At 44.4% G+C, this 22,200-nt stretch overlaps 1 protein-coding gene across 2 annotated transcripts in view; it reads left to right on the top strand.

Moving 5' to 3' along the window:
• Nucleotides 1-22,200, top strand: part of DOCK5 (dedicator of cytokinesis 5) — a 188,358-nt gene that overhangs the window by 41,350 nt on the left and 124,808 nt on the right. For both annotated transcript variants that reach the window (XR_014019101.1, XM_081269061.1), the window contains exon 2: nt 12,637-12,720. Coding sequence is in view for 1 of the 2 variants with exons in the window: in XM_081269061.1 (XP_081125187.1) it covers nt 12,637-12,720 (84 nt within the window). In the remaining variant the exon portion in view is untranslated. The remainder of the gene's footprint in view (nt 1-12,636; nt 12,721-22,200) is intronic.

Below are 22,200 nucleotides of genomic sequence, written 5' to 3' on the forward strand. Positions count from 1 at the left end.
TTCCCACTCTACCCAGTGAAGCCATTATGTGGACACCTTTGGTTGACAGGTGATTCCAGGCCACTTTGTGAACTCAGGCACTCAGTCGGTCACGTGGCCCCATTACAGTCAGGATGCGGGCACTTTCCTCAGCCCTGGGGTTCCTTCCCCGGGTCCCCTGGTAATCTGCCCCTTCCACTCTTGTCCTCAGCAGCCACCACCCTGTCCTCCCTGAAGTTTGGCCTTTTCTAGAGTGACGCATGCATGGAACCACACAGTGTGCCCGTGACCTTTGAGTCGGCCACTCATTCATGCCTGTGTATCTGTCATCGTGCTTCTAGTTGCTGAGTCGAATTCCGTTGTATGGAGGTACCACAGCTCCTTCATTCATCCTCTCTCTGGGGGAATTTGGGGTTGTTTCCAATTCTTGGCAATTACGAATAAAGCCTCTTTATGCAGAGAATGGCCAGAGTCCACAGAGCAAGAGATAAAAAACAAAAGTGAAATCGGAAAGCTCAGAAAAGAGCGAGCAGGAGTGAGATGGCAGACACGAGATTCAGATGTTTGTAATAACAAGACGTTGGCAGGGAACTGAGGGGGAGATGGCGCTACGCTTAGGCAGCTGACTTTACCCTTCCCTCGGTGTCTTCCAAGGGCCACAGAACGGTCAATAGAAGACCCCTGGAATCAGCCCTCTTCATCACGAGGCTGTGCCAATCCCCACCATGACATTCCTGCCAGTGACGTCCAGATGGGACAGGGCACCATAGCTCTCTGAAGATTCATTGAGAGGAAGAGAAGTTTCAGACTGGGCTGGAGTGGTGGCTCAGGGCAGAGCAGTTGCCTAGCACGTGTGAGGCACTGAATTTGATTCTCAGCACCGCGTATAAATAAATAAAATAAAGGTCCATCGATGACTAAAAAAAAAAAAAAAGTCTTGGATTGATAGATAAAGCTCCTCTTTTGTGAGTGCTGAGCATCCCTCTTCGGGAGGCCCAGTGTGAGGTAGTCTGTGGCACATGGACCTTGCCAGATGTGAGCCCCTGGCTGGGTGCGGTCCAAATTATGTGCACCAGGCTGAACATGGTCCTCCACTGAAGGCTGCGATGATCCGGCCTCCTTGTGGTCGAGTTAGCCTTTTGTAAACTTAGTTTATGGAGAGAATTGGGTCACGTGGAGGAAAGTAGCCAGGGCCACTCAAACAGAGGGATTCCAAAAAGAAAAAATTTCAGGAATGAGCTTTGGAAGTTCTTAAGTCACGTGCATTGGTAGAAAATAGGAGTTATTGGGAGATGTTGGAGCCGGATAATAAGACTTCAGATGTGGCAGGAGTGTGCAGAGTAGTGTGATGCTCCCGTGAGAGCTCAAACTTCCCTGTTAAGTGTTGGAAATGTTATTTCCTCTGCACAACAGCCCCGTGGTGTCATTATTTCATACATGCAGGGAGACTGGAGGCAGGACAATCCAAAGGCAGGAATCTTGAACTTTAGGTGAGGAAGGCTAATCCCTGGTGTCAGGAGCGGAGATACAGAGTGACAAGTCTGAGGTGAACCTAGCGTCAAGTGTGAGTGACTAAAAGCTGAGCCCTGGACATGTGAGACCCATCTTTAGTCTTCCCCTTACCTGCACAGTCCTGTGCCTGGATATTCTGAGCAATTTCCTGTGGGGCAGGAGGATGGGCAGGGGGTGAGTGGCAGATGAGGGTGCACATGCCCTGTGTGTGACTCTAACAGCATGTGCTACCTACAGGTGGGACCAGGTCTCCTCTGTCGAGGTTCACAGGTGGCTGCAGGAGTTGGGACCCTCACACTTCCCTCGGGGGGCTGGTGCACTTCAGTAGGTCGCTGCTTACCAACCGCTCACTGTCTGAGTTACCCTGAAGAGAGGTGTGCTAATGTGCAAGACCAGCAAATCCAGGTTCCATTACTTTCAGTGTGAGTTTTTTTGGGGGGTGGGGATACTGGGGATTGAACTCTGGGGCACTTGACCCCTGAGCCACATCCCCAGCCCTATTTTGTATTTTATTTAGAGACAGGGTCTCACTGAGTTGCTTAGCGCCTCACTTTTGCTGAGGCTGGCTTTGAACTTGAGATCTCCTGCCTCAGCCTCCCGAGCCGCTGGGATTTTAGGCGTGCACCACCGTGCCCGGCTTCAGTGTGGTTTTAATTTTTTTTTTTTTTTTTTTTTTTTTTGAGGCTGACACTTTGGTTTTATTGTTGTCCTGTGTTGGGCTGGGTACAGAAATGCCCTGGCCACTACTGGCCTCCCAGGAGGAACAGGCAGCAAAGGTGGTGCCCAATGGCTCTTGGCTGCTGATTTGGGCTTCAGGGTTCATACAAGGAGCACAGCAGGCTCCACTTCTCACCCTGAAGTACAGACTCTGATTCACGGTCAGACTTCACCAGGAAGGAGAGCTGGTCTGAGCAGAAGGAACTTGGAAGAAGCAAACGCTACTCTAGGCTTGGTCTTCCTCCTGCTTCCTGGTACCCCCAGATGGGCTGTTGAAGCAGTACTGCCGGCAGCAGGGTTAGTGCCCTGACCAGGCGGGCAGGAGAGCCTGCTCCCTGCCAGAACATCTTGCTAGGTCTGTTGGCGTGGTCACTGAGCAGCTGGCAGGGACTGATCAGTTTTCTGTAGGCAGCCTTGTACTTCTGGAGCTGGTCCAGTATCTCCAGGCACCATATAGATCCACAAAATGGAAGTGCTTTCCAAGACAAGGGGGCAAAAGCAAGGCCAAAGACTGCGTTGGTATCTCCCTCGCAGGTGTGGCCAAGATCCCTTCCCGCAGGAAGATACTGTCTCATTCACAACTCTTGTCACCACATCTTTATCAGAGGAGACCTCAGGCTTAGCAGGCAGCCTCAGACTTGCCAAAATACTGTTCATTCAGACTCTTGTTCTTCAAACCCTCCTGATAGATGTAAAAGCCCTTCCCAGATTTGCGACCCGGGAAGCCCTTAGACACCCTCTGTTTCAGGAGTCTAGGTTTCCACCTCCAAACCACTTCCCAAGGATTTCGCCTGCGTCTTCTGTCATGTGTGTCACTGTGTCCACGCTAACTCGTCTGCCAGGCAGGGTGGCAGCACCCACAGGAAAGCCCAAGCCTGCAGTCAGGGAATCTGGCTTCTTAGGGTCAACCCCTCCTGCAGGATTCTCATGCCTACAGACCACATGGGTGCAAAATACCTGGTGGTGCGGAAGCCAGGTCCTTCTTTAGCCACAAGGATGACCTTCCCCTGCTTGAGACCACTGCTACGGTGGAACAGTTATGTCCTTGGATGTTTTCTTGGTTGTGATGATGTCTGGTAGCTGCACAGGAGAGAAGTAGCGCATGCCAACCACCTTCTCAGGTCTGTCGGACAGCAGCAGTTTCACTGCTTGGGAAAGCAGATGTGTAAGCGGTAAACAAACAGTGATCTCTCATCACTGCCTCTGTTTCCTTTACCACTTTGTGTTTAACACCGAGGTCCTCAACAGCGGCTTCATTCACCAGGTCGGCCTTTCTAAAACCCTGGTCATCAAGCTGCCCGTCCACGTGGCTGAGGATGAAATGCCTTTCGAATGACGTCACAGCTTTATACTTCACTTTGTCACCAGCTAGTGTGGTGTGTTTAAGAAGGGCCTTCAGCCCCTTATTCATGGAGACTTGGATGATGCCAGCTCCCATCAGCTCTGCATCAGCTCTGTGCCTCCTCCTCCTGGTAGGATCCCCAGCAAGGCTTCAGAGACACGCAGTACTGTCGGTTTATCCTTTATTGCTATTCTGTGTTGGCAAGCAGTGGCGATCTTGAGCCCCCTTTCCCATCAGGATCCACCCATGGCAGCCACAGCAGGTCTTGGGGACTTGTCAGGTTTCTCAGACATCCTCTGTTCTTCCTGAGATATTTGCATTGCTCCTTGTGGGGTCTTACAGAAGGCTCACCTGTTGATATCAGCACCTGCAACAGAGCAGCCTGGCTCTGATGAGATTCCCTGATGAGATGAGGTGGCCCTTTTGGTTTGTTTGATCGCACGCCCAGATTTCATTCATTACTTCCATGAACTCTCATTGACTTCTTGGCTTCGAAGTGCATTTGCCTTTGAATTGGGTGAGTCAGTATGAATAACTGACACACTCCCTTTGACTCCATAGTTAACGTGGCTTCCAGACAGCAAAGCAGAGTACCCTGAAAAGTTGCTGTCAAATGTCTCCTGGGAGGACCTCAGTGGGACCCTGAAGGCATTGCAGCTGGGGCTTCCAGTGGTCAGGGAGGCCCACCATCTTGAGCAGGAGAGGATGAAAGTACAGAACGCTTCTTGTTTTTGATTTTTAAATACCAGAAAACAAGCAAGTCTAAATCTCTGCTGGGAAACATGTTATTTTCCTATTAACATTTAGATTGTGTTTTGAGTTAGGGGGTCGTATTTTATAAAGTGCACTTTTCTTTTAGGAGCATTTATGCCTAAAATACTTTATTGCTTTGGGGCAACTTGAAAGGCAGGTTGAAATTGCAAAACATTTCTGCTCTACTATATTCTCAAATATAGATGAAGATGGAATCCCTTTCAGGTGATATATTTGTGTCTGTAAACGTACATGACGGTAGAATCCCTTTTCAAAAGAAAGTTGTGTTCACTTTGCATCTTAAAATGTAAAATGACTATATCATGAAGTACCGTCAGTGGAATTTAGATTTTTTTCCATTTCTTCTAAAATTAAATCATAGAAATAATGTATTTACCTTTCTTCCAATTAGATGAGGAAATGAGATTGAAGAGGATTTTCTGTATCTGTGCATTGAATTGACTCCAACTAATTGTATCTCAAAAAGAAATTTTATTTGGTTGCTAAAAGCATATAGAAGAAGGAAAGTGTATCACTAGGCCAGCTCCTCACGTGGGCATAGACCTCTGTTTGCTTGCTTGTTTATTTGATTTCTTGCTCCTTTATTTTTACTTCTTCATGGTTTTCATTGTTTAGAAGGATAATTCAGTACAGGGTGAAGTTCACTTAGGTGGCCCTTGAAAAAAATATTTCTCAATCCTGCCTCTAGAACTAACTGTAGGATCTTAAGCAAGCCACTGTCTTTCTAGAGCTAGAATTTCCATCAAAGTCTTCCAGTTTTAAAGGTCTCTACAATTAAGAAGAAGAAGAAAAGGTTTTGTGGCACTCACTGATGTTCTGTGATACTAACAGGCATTTGTGTGGACTGTGATTAAAACCAAGTCTGCAGACCTGGTTTGGAGCCTCAGCTCCATCTCCATGGTAATAAAGGTAGTTAACATACAGCCAGGGTCAAGTTCTTTACCTTGGTATTCCTTCATCCTCACAAGAGCCCTGCTTGTGAGATGCTATAATTACACCTGTTTTACAGGTAGGAAATTGAGGCACCCAGAAGTAAAATTACCTCCAATAAGAATCGCTAAGTATAGGGTCAGTTTGGACATAGGCAGTCCGAGGCCAGAGCTGGTATGATTAACGGTTGTGCGGCACTGAAGACCTCTTAATTTCTCAGAGATTACGCTTCTTCTCTATAAAATTGAGGACCTTATTAGTTTTATCATCTTTTCAGGTTTATATGAGGCTGCAATATAGGAAAGCCAAGGATTTGGAAGCAGAGTCAGTAGCACTTAGGAACTTGCTATAGGGGCAGGTCCTCCAGCCCCATTCCCAGCCTGCTGAATCAGAAACTCTGAGGTTAGGATCCAGAAACCTGTGTTTCCACACACCCTCCAGGTGACTGACGCATGCTAAAATATACGAACCACAGGAATAATATGTATGACGGTGGCTCAACCTGCAGAAAGCCATGTCAAAGAGGTGGGTTTTTTGGTCCTTTTGGGGATATGTTGCTCGTTTTTATGTTTCTTCTCACTTTGTTCTTACAGCTTGTTATATTAGTAGGTAAGATACCAGCCTCACTTTATTGATGAGGAAGCTGAAGCCTAAAAGATTAAATCACTTGCCCAACCGTCGGGGATGATATTTTTGGCCAAGCTGCAACAGAGTGTCTTCAGTGGTGTGACTGTAATTTTGTCTCACTGTGGTCTGTCACTTTTCAACTTCACACACCCACCCACCCCTGGGTGTCCATTTCCGCACTTACGAAACAAGAGTTGACCAAGTGGTTTCCTGATTCTCTCGTTTCTGGCTTTCTCCCCGGCCGTTGCTCTCACTTAAAATTGTGTTTTTTCTAGATTCCACAACAGTTTCTGGCTTGTGTCTTCTAGTCCTCAGTTATGGTTTCTGTTCATAATTTGGGTGCAGAGAACTCTTAGATCTGACCACTTTAGTCTTAGATCCCCTTGGTCTTTGTTTCAGGAGAACATGGGCCAGGAGCCACCTGACGCTGTGCGTGGTTTGGTTGGAGGAAGCTGTTTGGGCTGATGGGTTTTCTCTGTCATGGTACAAACTCTATAGTTGTCCTCAGATCTTTTTTTTTTTTTTTTTTCTCCTCTTTTACTTTTCCTATTTTGCTCAACAAGAAAGAGGTTAATGGAAGAGAATAGAGACTAACAGGGCCAGAGGCATGATTAGCACTTGAATGCTACCTCCGGTGTCCTCTGCAGACTCTGAGGGTACTGTGGTGAGCACATGGCTGAGGGCGTCCTGGGTATTCTGAATGATACCCTGGTCCTCTATTCTCGGTTGAATCACTGCAGGAATGCTTGAAGAGCAGCAAGGAAATGGTTAAAATATTAGAATACCCCCTGAACCAGGTACAGCTTTTAAAGGGGTGGTCTATGCTTTGTGCTCAGCTGCCCACATTAAAATGGCTTTGCTGCCCTCATTGTCCAGCCAACCCATCCCTTGGCAGGACCTTGGAGACTGGCTTGCCCTTTGACCTCTGCAGTCCTCCCTGATCCGTGGTTTACACGCAGTGATTTCCACCGGCTTATTGATGAGGGTGATGGTGACTGTCTTTGAGGATGGAGGTGCTAACGTGAGAAGCTAGACAGGGAAGAAAGGGGAAGAGGCGAGGGAAGCCAGCGGCCTGTTATTCAGGGCCTACCAGGTGTTAGTCACAGTCTGAGGGGCTCTGCACCAATTCTCATTTTTGGGCTCCACAAAACCATGTGAAGAATTCTTGTGGGCTCCATTTTTTTTTTTTATAGGGAAACTGGGTGGGGGGAACCTCCCCATGTTTATAGACTGTAGACTTTTTTGTTCTGCAATTTTGGATTGCCTTGTTTCATCTTTCCTTCTTGAAACATTTTGTGTAAATTCAATCTCATGTTAATTTGAACGAGATGACTTTTAAAGAATCAGTTGGCACCACCGAGCCAGTCATTAAATCATATTTGAATTTATATCTGAGAAATCTCTCTCCAATTCAACATATTTATTCCACAAATATATATAATCCTTAAGAAGTAAATTTCTAATTGTAACCAATGACTCGATCATGAAACCCCCGTTCTCAGAAGTGGTGTAGAAAGTGAAGATCACCATTAGACCCTGTTGTGGAGACAGTGGGTGAGAAGTGGAGCTGGTATCCTGACCTGGTAGCCCCTGGCCTGGATAGATCTGAGTGGGATGGATGTGGTCATTTCATTGCAGAAAGACCAGTTTGGAACCTAATCCTGTTGATCAGCCCAAAGCCCCAGGTTTTTACTTGTGGTGTAAACCTACTGTTGAATATGTGTGTCTAGTCCTCGTGGTAGATCACCGTCAAAGAGCAGAAAGATAATAAAAATCTCTTGGCCTTCTGGAATAGCATTGTGTGTAGCCAGGGTGACAGATCAAAGGTGTCCGTAGCTTCTGTAAAACTAAGGGCTGAAACTAGACAGATCAAGATGATAATGAAAAAGAACAAGTTTGATCATCATTTGGATATTCCAAATAGCATACAACTCAAATGGGGACCCCATTCTGTATTTGCTGGAACCTTCTTTTGTAAATTCTGTCAGATGACAAATTTAAAAAAATCAAACATTTTACTCATTCTTCAGGGGATTATAATTTGGGGATTCATGAAAGAACCATTAGATAGATTTATTACTAGTAACACATAGGCTTTTCATGGTCAAAACCGATCCTGTTTGCGGTCAGTATGTCTGTGCTATGGACTGCTTATTGCATAATCCCAAGGCTTCAATATTTCTTTTTTTTTTTTTCTTCTTTCCATTAAGCCTTTTAAAAAAAAAAAAAAAGCCAAATCAAGTATTTGGTAAAATGCAAACTGTTTTACATTGTAAACATACTGTCTTGTCTATTTGGCTCTGCAGAATTACACTTTGCTGATATAAACAGTAAGCTGCTCGGGGAAGAATTCCAGCAATTTGTCTTTCCCAACCTTGCACACAGCAGACAGCGAGGCAATTTATATACAGCGACTCCCTGTTCTTGTTTAATTTCCTCAGACAAAACAGGAGATTGCGCTGGTGCCTGCCAGTTCAAAGCTGCGCAGCGTGTTTGTCTGGCCTGCATTGTCACCTCATGAATCAGGACATTAGAGCCACAGGGCCTTCCAAGTTTTCCGGTCCAGACCCTGTTGCAGATGAGAACTGAGGTCCAGAATGACTGCTCACTGACCGTCACACAGCGTCTGAGTAGTCGGGTCTGGAGTTGTGTTGTGTTTAACCCAAAGTTTTCCTTCCTCCACCTTCTCTGTGGGTTATTCAAGTTCTAGGGTGAAGACTTGGCCTGCAAAGTGCCATAACTGTATTCCTGCTCTCAGAATCACACCAGCTGATAATGTGATCACCAGTCATGGAATTGTAGGATAAGAGTGTGTCTCGCAGCTATGAGTCTCATTTAAAGGGAGAAATCTAGGCTCTTCCCTTTGTCCCTCAGCTCTCCTGGGCACACCTTCACCTTTATGGGCCGTCCTGGTCCAGGGGGGTGTGTGGACCAACCTCACGGCCCAGCTCCTGGCTTCCTGGCTGAACAATGTGGGCCTCCTCACACTTACTGTGATGTGTAGGAAAGTGAAACCTCCAAGTGCACTGGAAATCTGAGGGATATTCAGGGAAGGGGTGTGCAGGGTGCTGGTTGGACTTCTGCCCAGAGACCTGACCGGGTGGCACAGTTGTCCATGGTGGCCAGTGCTCCCCTCGGAAAGGCTTTGTGGAAGGGCTGTGCTCTCTACATGCATCTGAAGGCTTAGGTAGGAAAGGCACCGTTAGAATTTTCTTGTCTGATAATCAGTAAGCAGCCAGAGAGGTGTCTTGATGTCCCCTTCCTGAGTGATGGGAAACCGCAGCTGCCTCCTTGGAGGAAAGCAGAAGTGTGTCTCTTGAATTTGGGGAAGAAGTGGTGAGCCACTGAACTGTTTGGCAGATTTGACAGAAGGCAGAAGCATATTAATTTTTAAAACTGCACTCCTTGGAGCTCTGAGTCTTGGATCATGATTCCTTGGAGTCAAGATCGTGCCTTGAGTGCTGCCGTCTTTGGAGGAAGCCTGTGCCGTGTAATGAGAAGACTCACAAGGAACGTGTAACCAGGTCCCCATTTGAGAGATGTTTGCCTTCTAGTTGGTGGCAAACCCAGACTGTGCTGGAAAGGAAAATGGCCCAGGGACATCCGAGAAGAAAGAGTGCATTCTGGGTAACAGGGCCACTAGCTGTTTGTAGGATGTGAGATTGGATTGTTGTGACAGAGGCAGGCTGTGGGTAAACCCCAAGTCCAGTGTAGAATTTAGGAGAAAAGAGGGGAACTTGGCAAATGGGTGGGTGATAGCACCGGCTTGTCAGGTGCCCCTGCACACCGGTACCTGTGCCCCTCGCAGCCCCTAGGTGCAGCCTCAGAGCTCTTCTACTTTCCTGATGACTAAGAATCAGGAAGGTATGAAGCTGGTCATTGCACAAGACGTGTGACACAGTGGCCTCCCTCTTCCTGTTTCCATCTGAGAGGGCGCTGGTGGAAGGAACCGTTCAGTGAAAGGCGGTACCCTGGGCCTAGGGGGACCCAAGATGGGAAGTCCAGTTTCTGAAGAAGACCTGCCCCATACCCAGTGGGCAAAATGTCGGAGTGAACTGGCCATCAGAGGAAGGAGCTGAACTTGAGTGCCACCCGCAGCCCTGGCCTGGGGACCCACAAACACGGAGTCCAGGACCTGCTCCTCCTCCCAGATTCTGTGCAGTTCTCCTGACCTGCTTCACCAGCTGGTCCTTGCTTTGAATTCACGTAGTTTGTCCAGGCTTCTGTCCTGGAGCCACAGAACACTAGTTGGGGGACTCCGTCTGTAAAGGAGAGGCCACTGGAAAGAGGTGACTGCAGACGCCCGCGCCTTCCATTCACTGGCAGATTGTGTGGAAACCAGGCTCAGGAGCAGGCGCACTGCAGCTTGGGAAGCCACTGGGACAGGGACACCTTTGTTTCCTAGTTATAAGGGGTGCCCTGTGGGACATTCAGATGGATCCAGTGACCTTCCTTGTGTCCTCATTGAACCTGACTTACATTGGTGGGTCAATGGCTAGAGCTGAGTCTCCGAGTGATTCTTCTTTGGAAGGATCTAGATCACTCATCAGTAGATTGAAGGCAAAAAATAGATCTACTTTAAAAGAAAAATAGCAGCACTTCATTGAAGTATAATATATACACTATAAAAATCCATGCATTTTAAATATACAAAATTCAGTGATTTTTTTAGTACATTTATGGAGTTGTATAACCACCACCACAGTCTAGTTCGGGATGGGTTTTTCAGTTGGCAGCTTCAGTTGACCAATGATCTACTCTACTGTCTGAAGATTAGCCCATTCTGAATATTGCAGATTAATGCAACCATCCAATACATGGTCTTTGGGATCTGGCTTTTTTGACTGAGCGTAGTTTCTGAGGTTCATGCTTGTGTGTCGCGTGTCTCTATAGCACTCTTTTTGATTACTGAGTAGTCATCTGTTGCATGGCTTTACTGTCGACCCTCTATCTATGGCTTCTGTACCCAAGACTTCAGTCAACCACAGATTAAAAATATTTGGGAAAAAAAACTGTATCTGTCCTGGACACTTGTAGACATTTTTTTTCTTGGTTTTTATTCCCAGCCAATATTTACCTAGAATTTGCATGTTTTGTTTTGATCCTGTAAGTAATCTGGAGGTGACCAAGTGTGCGGGAGGAAGTGCTCAGGTTCGTGGTATCTAAGGGACCTGAGGTGCGGTGGAATCCATCCCTCATAGACACCAGGGACAGGTGCATCCAGCCATAGGCTGATGACTGGTTGCTGCCTCTTGCTATTGTGACTACTGCTGCTGTCTTGTTTCCTGTGGCTCCTGTGACAAATTACTACCCACTTGGTAGCCTAAAGCAACAGGAATTTATTATCTCACAGCTCTGGAATCCAGAATTCTGAAATCAAGGTGTGGACAGGTCTCTGCTTCCTTGGAGACTCTTGGAAGATTTCATTGGTTGCTTCTTCTGGCTTCCAGTGGTTGCCTGCAAGCCTAGATGTGAGGTCACGTCACTCCAATCCCTGCCACCCTCTTCCTGTCAGTTCCTCTTTGAGTAGAGATACCTGTTATTGCATTCAGGGCCTGCCCTGAGACCTGGGGGAAGCTGCTGCTCCCAAAATCCTTAACACAGTCGCCTTCTTGCACACACGTCGGGCAGACACACACATTCCAGGTATCTGCTGCGGATCTCCTTTTGGGCAACCACTTCTGGTCCACCACAGGAGCTGTGAACATTCACCTAAGGTTTCTGTGGAGACCTATGGTTTCATTTCTCTTTGTAGATAACCTGGGAGTGGAATTGCTGGTTTGTTTGGTAAAAATAAGTTGAACTTTTAAGAAACTGCCAAACTGGTTTTGCAGTGGCCCCCTTTTGCATTCTTACTGGCTACATATGGGAGTTCTCGTTTCTCCACATTCTTGCCAAGAGTCTGGTCTTTTTAAAAATCTTTTTATTACAGCCATTCTAGTAGGTGTGAAGTGATATCTGATTGTGGTTTGAATTTGCATTTCCCCAGTGAATAATTGCAATGAATATCTTCTCATGTGCTTATTAGTCACCCAAGTGTAATCTTTGGTAAAATATCTATGCAAAACTCTTGTCCGTCTAACTATTGGCTATCGCCTTTGTCTGTCATGAGTGAGGCTATGGTTTTTCACTACCTGGTCCAGCCATTGCCAGTCCGAAGAACGGTGATGACTGAGGTTGGATTGATCAGAGGGCTGGGGCGATCCTGCTGCCCACATGTCCAGGCTGGGGCAATCCCTCTGTTGTCCCTTGTATCATTTCTTACTGGAGATCCTCAGATACAGCCTTTTGGCTGAAAAATACTATGTCAGGGAAGCCAAGAGACAGCTGCCCTGTATCCTGGTGATAATAGGCTCAGGATATTTCAGGCTGGCTGTTGTCTGAGGAACAAGGGAGGTGACCTACAGAGCCCCATGATGTATCCTCATTGTTACCTGGTATTTTCTTTCACAATGCTCACTCCTAGTTTAATGTCGGAGTTATTTCTGTGATTATACATTCAACACCTTTCCAGCACTAGATTGCTACATTCCCTTGAAACAGGGGGCCACATCTTTGTTTTGTCACTCTGTCACCACAGTATGTGAGAGGTCTAGTAGGCTACTGATAGGTATTCATTGGGTAGTGGAAATGGAGCTCCTTCTCTGCTCTTATGGGTGATTGGCACAAAATCACTTCATGGCGGGTTGTTGGTTGAATAAATAATTCATTTAGTGGCATGCATTCTAACTGTCTCCCCTTCTTCTCATTCCCAGCTATCTATAACTACAACGCTTCTCAAGATGTGGAGCTCTCCCTGCAGATCGGCGACACCGTCCACATCCTGGAGATGTACGAGGGTAAGTGTGATGGGCTTCTGCCAGGGGCGAAGGAAGAAATGCTGGAAGTTACTCATTAATATGGCTCTTAAACTCGGTATGCTCGGCCGCCCGGCCAGTGCCAGGGGAACTCCGGGAGTTACTCAGATGATGAGTTCTGTGCTGAGGGTCGTTTCAACCCAGCCAGCCCAATGCCTGGGCGCAGACGTGCCAGACACCAGAGTCGAGGCCGTGGGTGTGTAAGGGACACCACTCTTAGGTCCCACCAGTGGCTGCCCAAGGGTCTGCCTCAGAGCAGCTGTTGGGTTGGTGTGGCTGGAAGGAAGCACTGCAGATGAAGAGCTCTTTCTGCCCAGCACTAAACGTTGCCAGGTTGTGGGGAAACGAGGGAGAGGCTTTCTAAGTGGCTGAGATTCTTTCAGAAAATTAGGTCAGGACTAGAGCAGACGTCCTGCCCCTGTATTTCCTCCAAGTAGGTCAGGCCTGGGTGGTGGTTCTGGTTAACCTCTCAGTGGTCTGCAGGACAGGACTTAGAACGAACTTGCTGTTGGTCTGCAAAGCACAGGTCATGCCTGTGCCCGCTCTGGGCTGTGGTTTCTACTCAGCTTTGCTAAATCCAGGGCCCCCTCCACATAGCTACTGTTTTTTTTTTTTTTTTTTTTGGTAAATTTTAATTTTTTGCCATTTTTTTTTAAGTTTACAGAAACATTGGTTGGAAATACAGAGGGTTCCTATATGCTCTCTGATGCCCACATGCAAGGGTTCCTCTATTAATAGCAGCTTGTGTTGGTGTGGCACATGTCACAATCCATGAGCTGTTTTCAACAATTTATTCTTTTTTTTTTTTAAGCTGTAGATGGACACATTTATTGATTTTTATGTGGTGCTGAGGATCAAATCCAGTGCCTCACACTTGCTAGGCAAGTGCTCTACCTCTGAGCCAAAGCTGCAGGCCTACGTATCCACATGTCTAATCCCAACCCCTGGAGCAACCACAGGGTATCCTGGCCACTGCAGCTGAGGTTCAGAGCAAAGAAAACCCTTTAGGGACCAGTTATTCCCGGTGAAGGCTGGGGTAGGAAGGACGCAGGAAGCTGGGCGGAATCTTCTCAGAGCGAACCTTGTTACAACAGCCGGCCCCGTAAATGCTCTTTGGGAAGAATGGCAGAGGTGCCATCTAGAATCCCACACAGGTACAAGGCCAGGAGGAAGGATTCAGCCATCACAGAGCTTAGTCACCCACCTGGTTGCACAGAGGCACTGTTGCCGCTGCTGCCTGCTTCAGATGGTGGCTGAGGGTTGGTCCTTTCCCTTCCACAAAACTCAGCGCAATCGCCTATCTCCCAGGGGCAGGGAGAGGACGGATAGGGCTGTGTGGACTCTTCCCATCTCATTCTCTCACTCTGCCTTATTCTTCCATTCCAGGCCTGGCCAAACATCAGCCTTAGTCATCAAGATGCTTGTGACGCTTGTGACAATTGACTTAGCTTTTCAGGACTCCCTCCCTTACCGAAACCATGGCCCCGTCCAGCCCCACTGGGCCATATCTCTTTCTCAGGGGGTCAGATTAGTAGACCACGTCGTCTCTATGAACACACGTTTCTGTCTGCAGTGAGGGGCACGGGTTCAATTCCGTGACTCTTCCTCGTGGGCTGGGGACAGTGCATGCTTAAGGATCTCTGGGTGCAAAGCTCTACCTCGTACATTTAGGTTCCAATTTCTTTAGGCATTTTTTTAAAGTTGTGTGTGCTAACCCTCCCCTGCTTCTCTGATAAGACTGTGTTCACTCTTACACTGTGATTGTGGTTTGTGCTTCTACAGTGATGTCAGCTGTTTGCTTAGTGTATTCTGAAACCTGTTTTTAGGTGTCTACCCCAAAATTGAGAACATGAGCCCACATCATGATTTAAAAAAATTTTATTTTTAGTTATAGGTGGACACAATATCTTTATTTTATTTTTATGTGGTGCTGAGGATCGAACCAAACCCAGAGCCCCCACACATGCTAGGCAAGTGCTCTACTACTGAGCTATACCCCCAGCCCCTCCCAATTTTTTTTTTCTCTTGTACCAGGGATTGAACTCGGGGGCACTCAGCCACTGAGCCACATCCCCAGCCCTGTTTCGTATTTTATTTAGAGATAGGGTCTCACTGAGTTGCTTAGTGCCTTGCAGTTGCTGAGGCTGGCTTTGAACTCGTGAGCCTCCTGCCTCAGCCTCCTGAGTCGCTGAGATTACAGGCGTGTGCCACGGTGCCTGGCTCCCTCATGATTTTTTATTACATTAAACAATCCCAACTTTTAATTTCTGCTTATTAAAACCTTTCCTCATCGTCTTCATCTCTACTGTGCCTTATGTCTCACTCTGTTTTGTTTGAAACATTCAGCTAACTCATTGGCAGGCTCAGGTCTCTAATTTTTGTTCCCTTGGCCCCACAAGGTCAGGAGGAAACACTCAGCAACACTCCCAGCCACTCAGAGATCTTTTCTTAAGCCAGCCGATGCCCCAAGAGGGAAGTAGCCACCAGGATTGGGCTGGATGGTCTTTTTGGGTTTTAGTCTTTCTTGATCCAGAAGCCTCCATTGCTGTGTTAGCTTGTGTGTGTGTGTGTGTGTGTGTGTGTGTGTGTGTGTGTGTGTGTGTGTACATGGCATGTCTTGTTGTGTCAAACTCTCCAAATTGTCCTGTGGAGTGTGTCAGGGACGAATGGAGCCATAATGTTGATAAGAAATAAAGCTGATGATGTCTTTAAAATACAGTCTTTAGATTCTTTTTCCATTTTTATGTGACCATTGGAATTTTTTTTAGAATAGTTAGTTAAAACATTTTGTGCCCTGTGGGTGTGTACTAATTGCACTTTTTAAGTGTGCACACCTACTTCCCAAGTAGTCTCACAAGTGACCATTTGTAAAGACAGCCCTTCTGTGGACCAGGCTAAGGTGGTCACTGAAACTTAGTTAAGTAGGTAGGTTCAGTATTCTTTATCCAAAATGCTAGAGATCAGAAGTGTTTCAGATTTTTTTGGATTTCGGGATACTTGCATATACATGAGGTCTCTCAGGGATGGGACTCAAGTCTAAATGCAAACCTATTTTTTTGCATATGCCTTATGTACATACCTGAATGTAACTTTATGTAATATCTTAAATAATTCTGTAATAGCATGTGATTTTTCCACTGTGGCATCACATCACTCTTTTAAAAAATTTTTTTAAAAATTGTTTTAATTAGTTATACATGACAATAGAATGCATTTATGCACTTTGATATATCATATATATAGATGGGATATATTTCTCATTTTCTGAGTGAATCTGTTGCAGAATCATATTGATCATGTAGTCACATATATACACACAGTAATAATATCTGTTTCATTCTACTATCTTTCCTATCCCCACATCCCCTCCCCTCCCCTCCTATCACTTCCCTCTACCTAATCTAAGGTAATGCTATTCTTCTCTAGTACCCACTGCCTTATTGGGAATTAGCATCCGCGTATTAGAGAAAACATTCAGCCTTTGATTTTGTGGGATTGTATTATTTTGCTTAGCATGATATTCTCCAACTCCCACCATTTACTGGCAAATATCATAATTTCACTCTTCTTTAAAGCTGAGTAATATTCTGATATATACCACATTTTCTTTATCCATTCATCTATTGAAGGACACCTCGGTTGGTTCCATAGTCTAGCTATTCTGAATTGAGCTGCTACAAACATTGATGTGGCTACATCACTATAGTATGCTGATTTTAAGTCCTTTGGGTGTAAACCAAGGGGTGGAATAGCTGGATCAAAAGGTAGATCCATTCCCAGTTTTCTGCAGAATCTCCATACTGCTTTCCGTAGTGGTGGAACTAATTTGCAGTCCCACCAGCAATGTATCAATGTGCCCTTTTCACCACATCCTTGCCAACATTTATTGTTGCCTATATTCTTTTTTTTAATTTTTAAAAAATTTGTTAATAGAGTTTTATTTTATTTGTTTATATGCAGTGCTGAGAATCAAACCCAGTGCCTCACACATGCCAGGCAAGTGTGCTATGGCTGAGCCAAAGCCGAAGCCCTGTTGCCTGTATTCTTGATGATTGCCTCTGACAGGAGTGAGGTGTAATCTTAGAGCAGTTTTGATTTGCATTTCTCTAATTGCTAGAGATGTTGCACACTTTTTCATATATTTGTTGATCAGTTGTATTTATTCTTCTGTGAAGTATCTGTTCAGTTCTTTAGCCCTTCTTGATTGGGTTAGTTGTTTTTTTTTGTGTTAAGTTTGTTGAGTTTTTATATATCCTAGAGATTAATGCTTCATCAGAGGTGCATGTGGTAAGAGTTTTTTTTTCCAATCTGTAGGCTCTCTCTTCACATTATTGTTTCCTTTGCTGAGAAGAAGCTTCTTAATTTGAATCCATCCCATTTTTTGATTCTTGATTTTACTTCTTGCATTTTAGGGGTCTTGTTAAGGAAGTCAGAGCCTAGACTGACGTGGTGAAGATTTGAGCCTGTGTTTTCTTCTGTTAGGTGCAGGGTCTCTGTTCTAGTGCCTAAGTCTTTGATCCACTTTGAGTTGGTTTTTGTGCAGGGTGAGAAATAGAGGTTTAATTTCATTTTGCTAAATATGGATTTCCAGTTTTGCCAGCACCATTTGTTGAATAGGCTATCTTTTGTCCAGTGAATGTTTTTGGCACCCTTGATTAGTATGAGATAACCATACTTATGTGGGTTTGTTTCTGTGTCCTCTACTCTGTACCATTGGTCTACCAAGTCTATTTTGGTGCCTATGCCATGGCATTTTTTGTTATTATAGCTCTGTAGTATAGTTTAAGTTCTGGTATTGTGATGCCTCCTACTTCACTTTTAGGAATTTTAATAGGAATTGCATTAAATCTGTGTAACACTTTTGGTAGTATGGCCATTTTGACGTACTACTACATAATTTATTAATTCTGCCTATCCAGGAGCATGGGAGATCTTTTCATCTTCTGAGGTTTTCTTCAATTTCTTTCTTTAGTGTTCTGTAGTTTTCATTGCAGAAGTCCTTCACCTGTTTTGTTTGTTAGATTGAGTCCCAGGTATTTTTTTTTTCCAAGCTATTGAGAATGGAGTAGTTTTCCTAATTTTTTTCAGTGGATTCATCACTGATGTATAGGAATGCATTTGATTTATGGGTGTTGATTTTATATCCTGCTACTTTGCTGAATTCTTTTATTAGTTCTAGAAGTTTTCTGTTGGAAGTTTTTGGATCTTCTAGATATAGAGTCATGTCATCAGCAAATAGTGATGGTTTGAGTTCTTCTTTACCTATTTATATCCCTTTAATTTCTTTCTTTTGTCTAATTGCTCTGGATAGAGTTTCAAGGATGATGTTGTGTAGACGTAGTAAAAGAGGACATCCTTGTCTTATTCCAGTTTTTATCAGGAATGCTTTCAATTTTCTCCATTTAGAATGATGCTGGCCTTGGGTTTAGCTTTTAGAATGCTGAGGCATGTTCCTACTATCCCTAGTTTTTCTAGTGTTTTGAACATGAAGGTGTGATGTGTTTTGTCAAATGCTTTTTCTGCATCTATTGAGATGATCACATGATTCTTGTTTTTAAGTCTATTAATATGATTAATTATGTTTATTGATTTCCATATATTGAACCAACCCTGCATTCCTGGGATAAACCCCATTGATTGAGGTGCACTATCTTTTAAATATGTTTTGGTAAGCTTTGCCAGAATTTTATTGAAATTTTTTGCATCTATGTTCATCAGGGATATTGGTCTAAAGTTTTTATTTTCCTTGATGTGCCTTTGTTTGGTTTTGGTATCAGGGTAATATTAGCCTCATAGAATGAGTCTGGAAGGGTGCCCGCCTTTTCTATTTCATGGAATACTTTGAGGAGTATTGGTGTTAATTCTTCTTTGAAAGTCTGTAGAACTTGGCTGAGAATCCATCTGGTCCTGGGCTTTTCTTGGTTGGTAGGCTTTTGATGACATTTTCTATTTTATTACTTGAAATTGATCTGTTTAAAGCATGTATGAGCTCCTTATTCAGTTGGATAGGTCATATGTCTCTAGAAATTTGTTGATATCTTTGATATTTTCTTAGAGTATAAATTTTTAACACAGTTTCTAGTTATCTTCTGTATTTCAGATGTGTTCGTTGTGATATTTCCTTTTTCATCTTGTATTTTAGTAATTTGAGTTTACTCTCTTTTTCCATTCGTTAGCATGGCCAGGGTTTTATCTATTTTATTTATTTTTTCAAAGAGCCTACTTTTTTTTTTTGTCAATTTTTTCAGTTGTTTGTTTTGTTTTGATTTCATTGATTTCATCTCTGATTTTAATTATTTCCTGTCTTCTGTTTTTGGTGTTGATTTGTTCTTGTTTTTCTAGGGCTTTGAGATGTAGTGTCAGGTCATTTGTTGACTTTTTACTCTTTTAATGAATGTACTCAATACAATAACCTCTCCTCTTATTACTGCCTTCATAGTAGGACAGAGATTTGGATATGTTGTATCAGTGTTCTCATTTACCTCTAAGAATTTTAAAATTTTATCCTTGATTTCTTCTACTCCATTCATCATTCAATTGTGTATTATTTAGTCTCCATTTGTAACAGTAGCTTCTATTTTTTTATTTTATAATTGATTTCTAATTTCATTTCGTTGTCGTCTGATAGAATGCAGGGTATTACCTCTGTTTTTTTTTTTTTTTTTTAATTGAGTAAGAGTTGTTTTGTGGCATTAGATTCATCACTTTTAAAGTTCTGGATTTAGGAGCATTTTGACATGGGATTTGGGGATTAAGAGTGTGCAACCTGTACCAAACAGAAGTCAGGCACAGTGTGCTTGCAGGAAGTGCTGGCCTAGCTGACACTCATGCAGATCCTGGTTAGCTGTCAATCTTGCACCTTCAATAAGTTATCCAGATGCTGAAGATCCTGCCATCTAGAAGCTAATTTTCATACTAATTACCACCGTCAAATATTTTCTGTGTCAGGCATAGAATGCTTTCATTCAAAGAAGGACATCTTTAATATAAAAGTGGACTCGTGTCAAGCTATGAATGGGGAGATTGAGAACATAAGCCCACATCATGATTTTTCCAAGATCAGAGACCACCAAGTAGCATGTCGGCTTTGCAGAGAGATTATTATATTGGATCCAATTTCTCGATAGTGTTTATTTTATGGGATTACTTTTTTAAAAGAATGCTTGCCTCGCCAGATGCCCAGAGGTGGGTTCTTGTGTCTGCGAAGTACTTAGAGTTCTTGGCTGGGGTCTGGAATTTCTTTATGACTTCAGGCAGCTCAGGACTGAGTGCTCTGCAAACATTAAACACGTGGAAATGCTGGGTAATGACTTGTGTTCGGCCTCTCCTTTCCTGGCCCATCCTTCCTTCAAAGCAAATACACGAAATGGAAGTGCCTGCTGTACAGCCAGCCTGAATGGACGGCTCACGCTGGCACCAGGTCTTGGCCCCGGGGGCTTCCTGTGTGAATGAAGCTGGGGCTCTCCCTCTGTGCTGCCGCCACACCCCGCCTTTAAGATCTGCATACCAGACCTGTGTGTGCTTTTCCGGCCTGGATATGAGTTCCACCCGACATAAGAAATAGCTTTCTGCCCACAACCACAACAGAATACTACTGGGAGCTCTCCCCAGCTATTTCCTGCCTTGTGGCTGAATGAGTGATCCCCCGAGGGTGGCAGCTCTTCAGTTACTTACCTGCCGTAGGTCCTGACATCCAGCAGGTGCTCAGCAAAACTCTGTAGTATCTGAGTGAAGAGGAACCAGGAGCCCACAGCCATCCAGGCGGAGTAAGGGGCTGGGGTCACCCCCACAAAACCCTGGATGTTCGTAGGTGAAGCTCTGTTCCTTTCCATGAAGGAAATACAGGAGGCACTGTGAAGGCCTTGGTCATTGCTAACATTTTGTTTTTTAATTATTATTTTTATTTCATTTATTTTGTTTTCTTTTCCAAGAAAAGGCTTGATAATCGTCTTTGTGAGGTGCTATAATAGGAACCCTGCACTGGGTCACACGGTACCATAAGGTGTCTCACTTAAGGAGAGGGATTGTCACGTTCTCTTGTCCTGTGACACGCAGCCTGGTAGCTTGGAAATTCCCCCATCTTTTGGTTCTTCCTTTTTGCTCATTATTTCCCTCAAGGTCAACCATGCCCAAGGGTCATCATCCGGGTGAAAGAACAACCAAGAAACAAACAGATAAGAAATAAAATTGATTTAAAAAAAAATCAGTTCTTAATAGCCCACATAAAAGTCTCCTGGGGGCCGAGCTGCGATAGGGCCCTCCACGTCTCTGTGACTTTCATTTGCTTCTGTTGTTGCACAAGTGAAGATAATTGAAAGTTCGTGCTAATTTCATACCATCTCCACCAGCCAGTCACAGAAACAACCGCCTTTCCAAACATGAATGGCCCAACAGCATAGATTTAATGACAGGTGCTGCCTGCAGATGTCTTGGCATCAGCCCTGAAAGCAGGTCAGGCCGTGTGGCATTTCGTTGAGTGGCCCTGGTCACTTCCCACATCTTTATTTGACCTTTGCCTTAAGTACAGCTTGTGAAGCCACCACTGCTGGGGACATGTGTTTTTCAGAGGATGTGTGTGGCAGTAGGAGTGTGTTTCTGAGAAACATTAATTAAATTAAAAACTAGGGCCAGATTTAATCAATAAAAAAAAAAGGAGAACATTCTCTTCTAAATTTCTCCCCTTGAGATAAATTTGAATATGCTTCTAAAATCCATCTTGAAAATGTGCAGTGTTCAGGTCCAGGCCTGTATGGAGTCTCCCAGGGCAGAATGGAGGTTTCTTTCGTGAGTGGGACCTTCATTCAGTTATTCCATCTTGAAGTGGGTACTTGGAGTTAACCCATCTGAGCAGCTGCCCGTGGACCTAAGGAAGCAAGCTCAGCCTGAAGGGAGAAAAAAAGAAAAAAGAAAAAAAATGTCCCTGTGCACATCAGTGTCCCACTCATGTTGGTTTTCAGGGATCCCGGTTGAATCCTGGGAAGGGAGGAAGAGTAAAATGTGCCCACCTACGGCTGTCTTTATGCCTCCGATTGCTGGGCCACGGACGTTATTTGGTGTGTGACTTTATTATACAGAATGCCTTAGGTATCCTTGTTGTAAAACATGGCACATCCCATCAGACCATCGTGGGACTGATAACTCTCAGTTAAGGATTCGTCTTAGGACATGCTGACAAAGGTTCAAGGTGGAGAACAAATGGCATATATAGTCCTTTTGCTTCAATGAGGAGAGAAGTTTAAATGTATACTTCCATTTTTATAGTAATATAAGAGTAACTTAATACCTTTTTAAAAGAGTATAATGATAAATAAATCCCAAGAGTTAACTAAATAGAAGATGTTCCCACTCGTGGACAGGGACGTGATAATGTTGTCAGTTCTTTCCAACTTGACTTTGGACCTGACATGCAGCTTTTCAGGGTGGGTAAGGTTCTCTTGGATAGCTGTTTGCCAGCACACAAAT

The sequence above is a fragment of the Spermophilus citellus genome (assembly GCF_964194105.1).
Source record: "Spermophilus citellus genome assembly, chromosome: 16".
NCBI classification, from domain to species: Eukaryota; Metazoa; Chordata; class Mammalia; order Rodentia; family Sciuridae; genus Spermophilus; species Spermophilus citellus.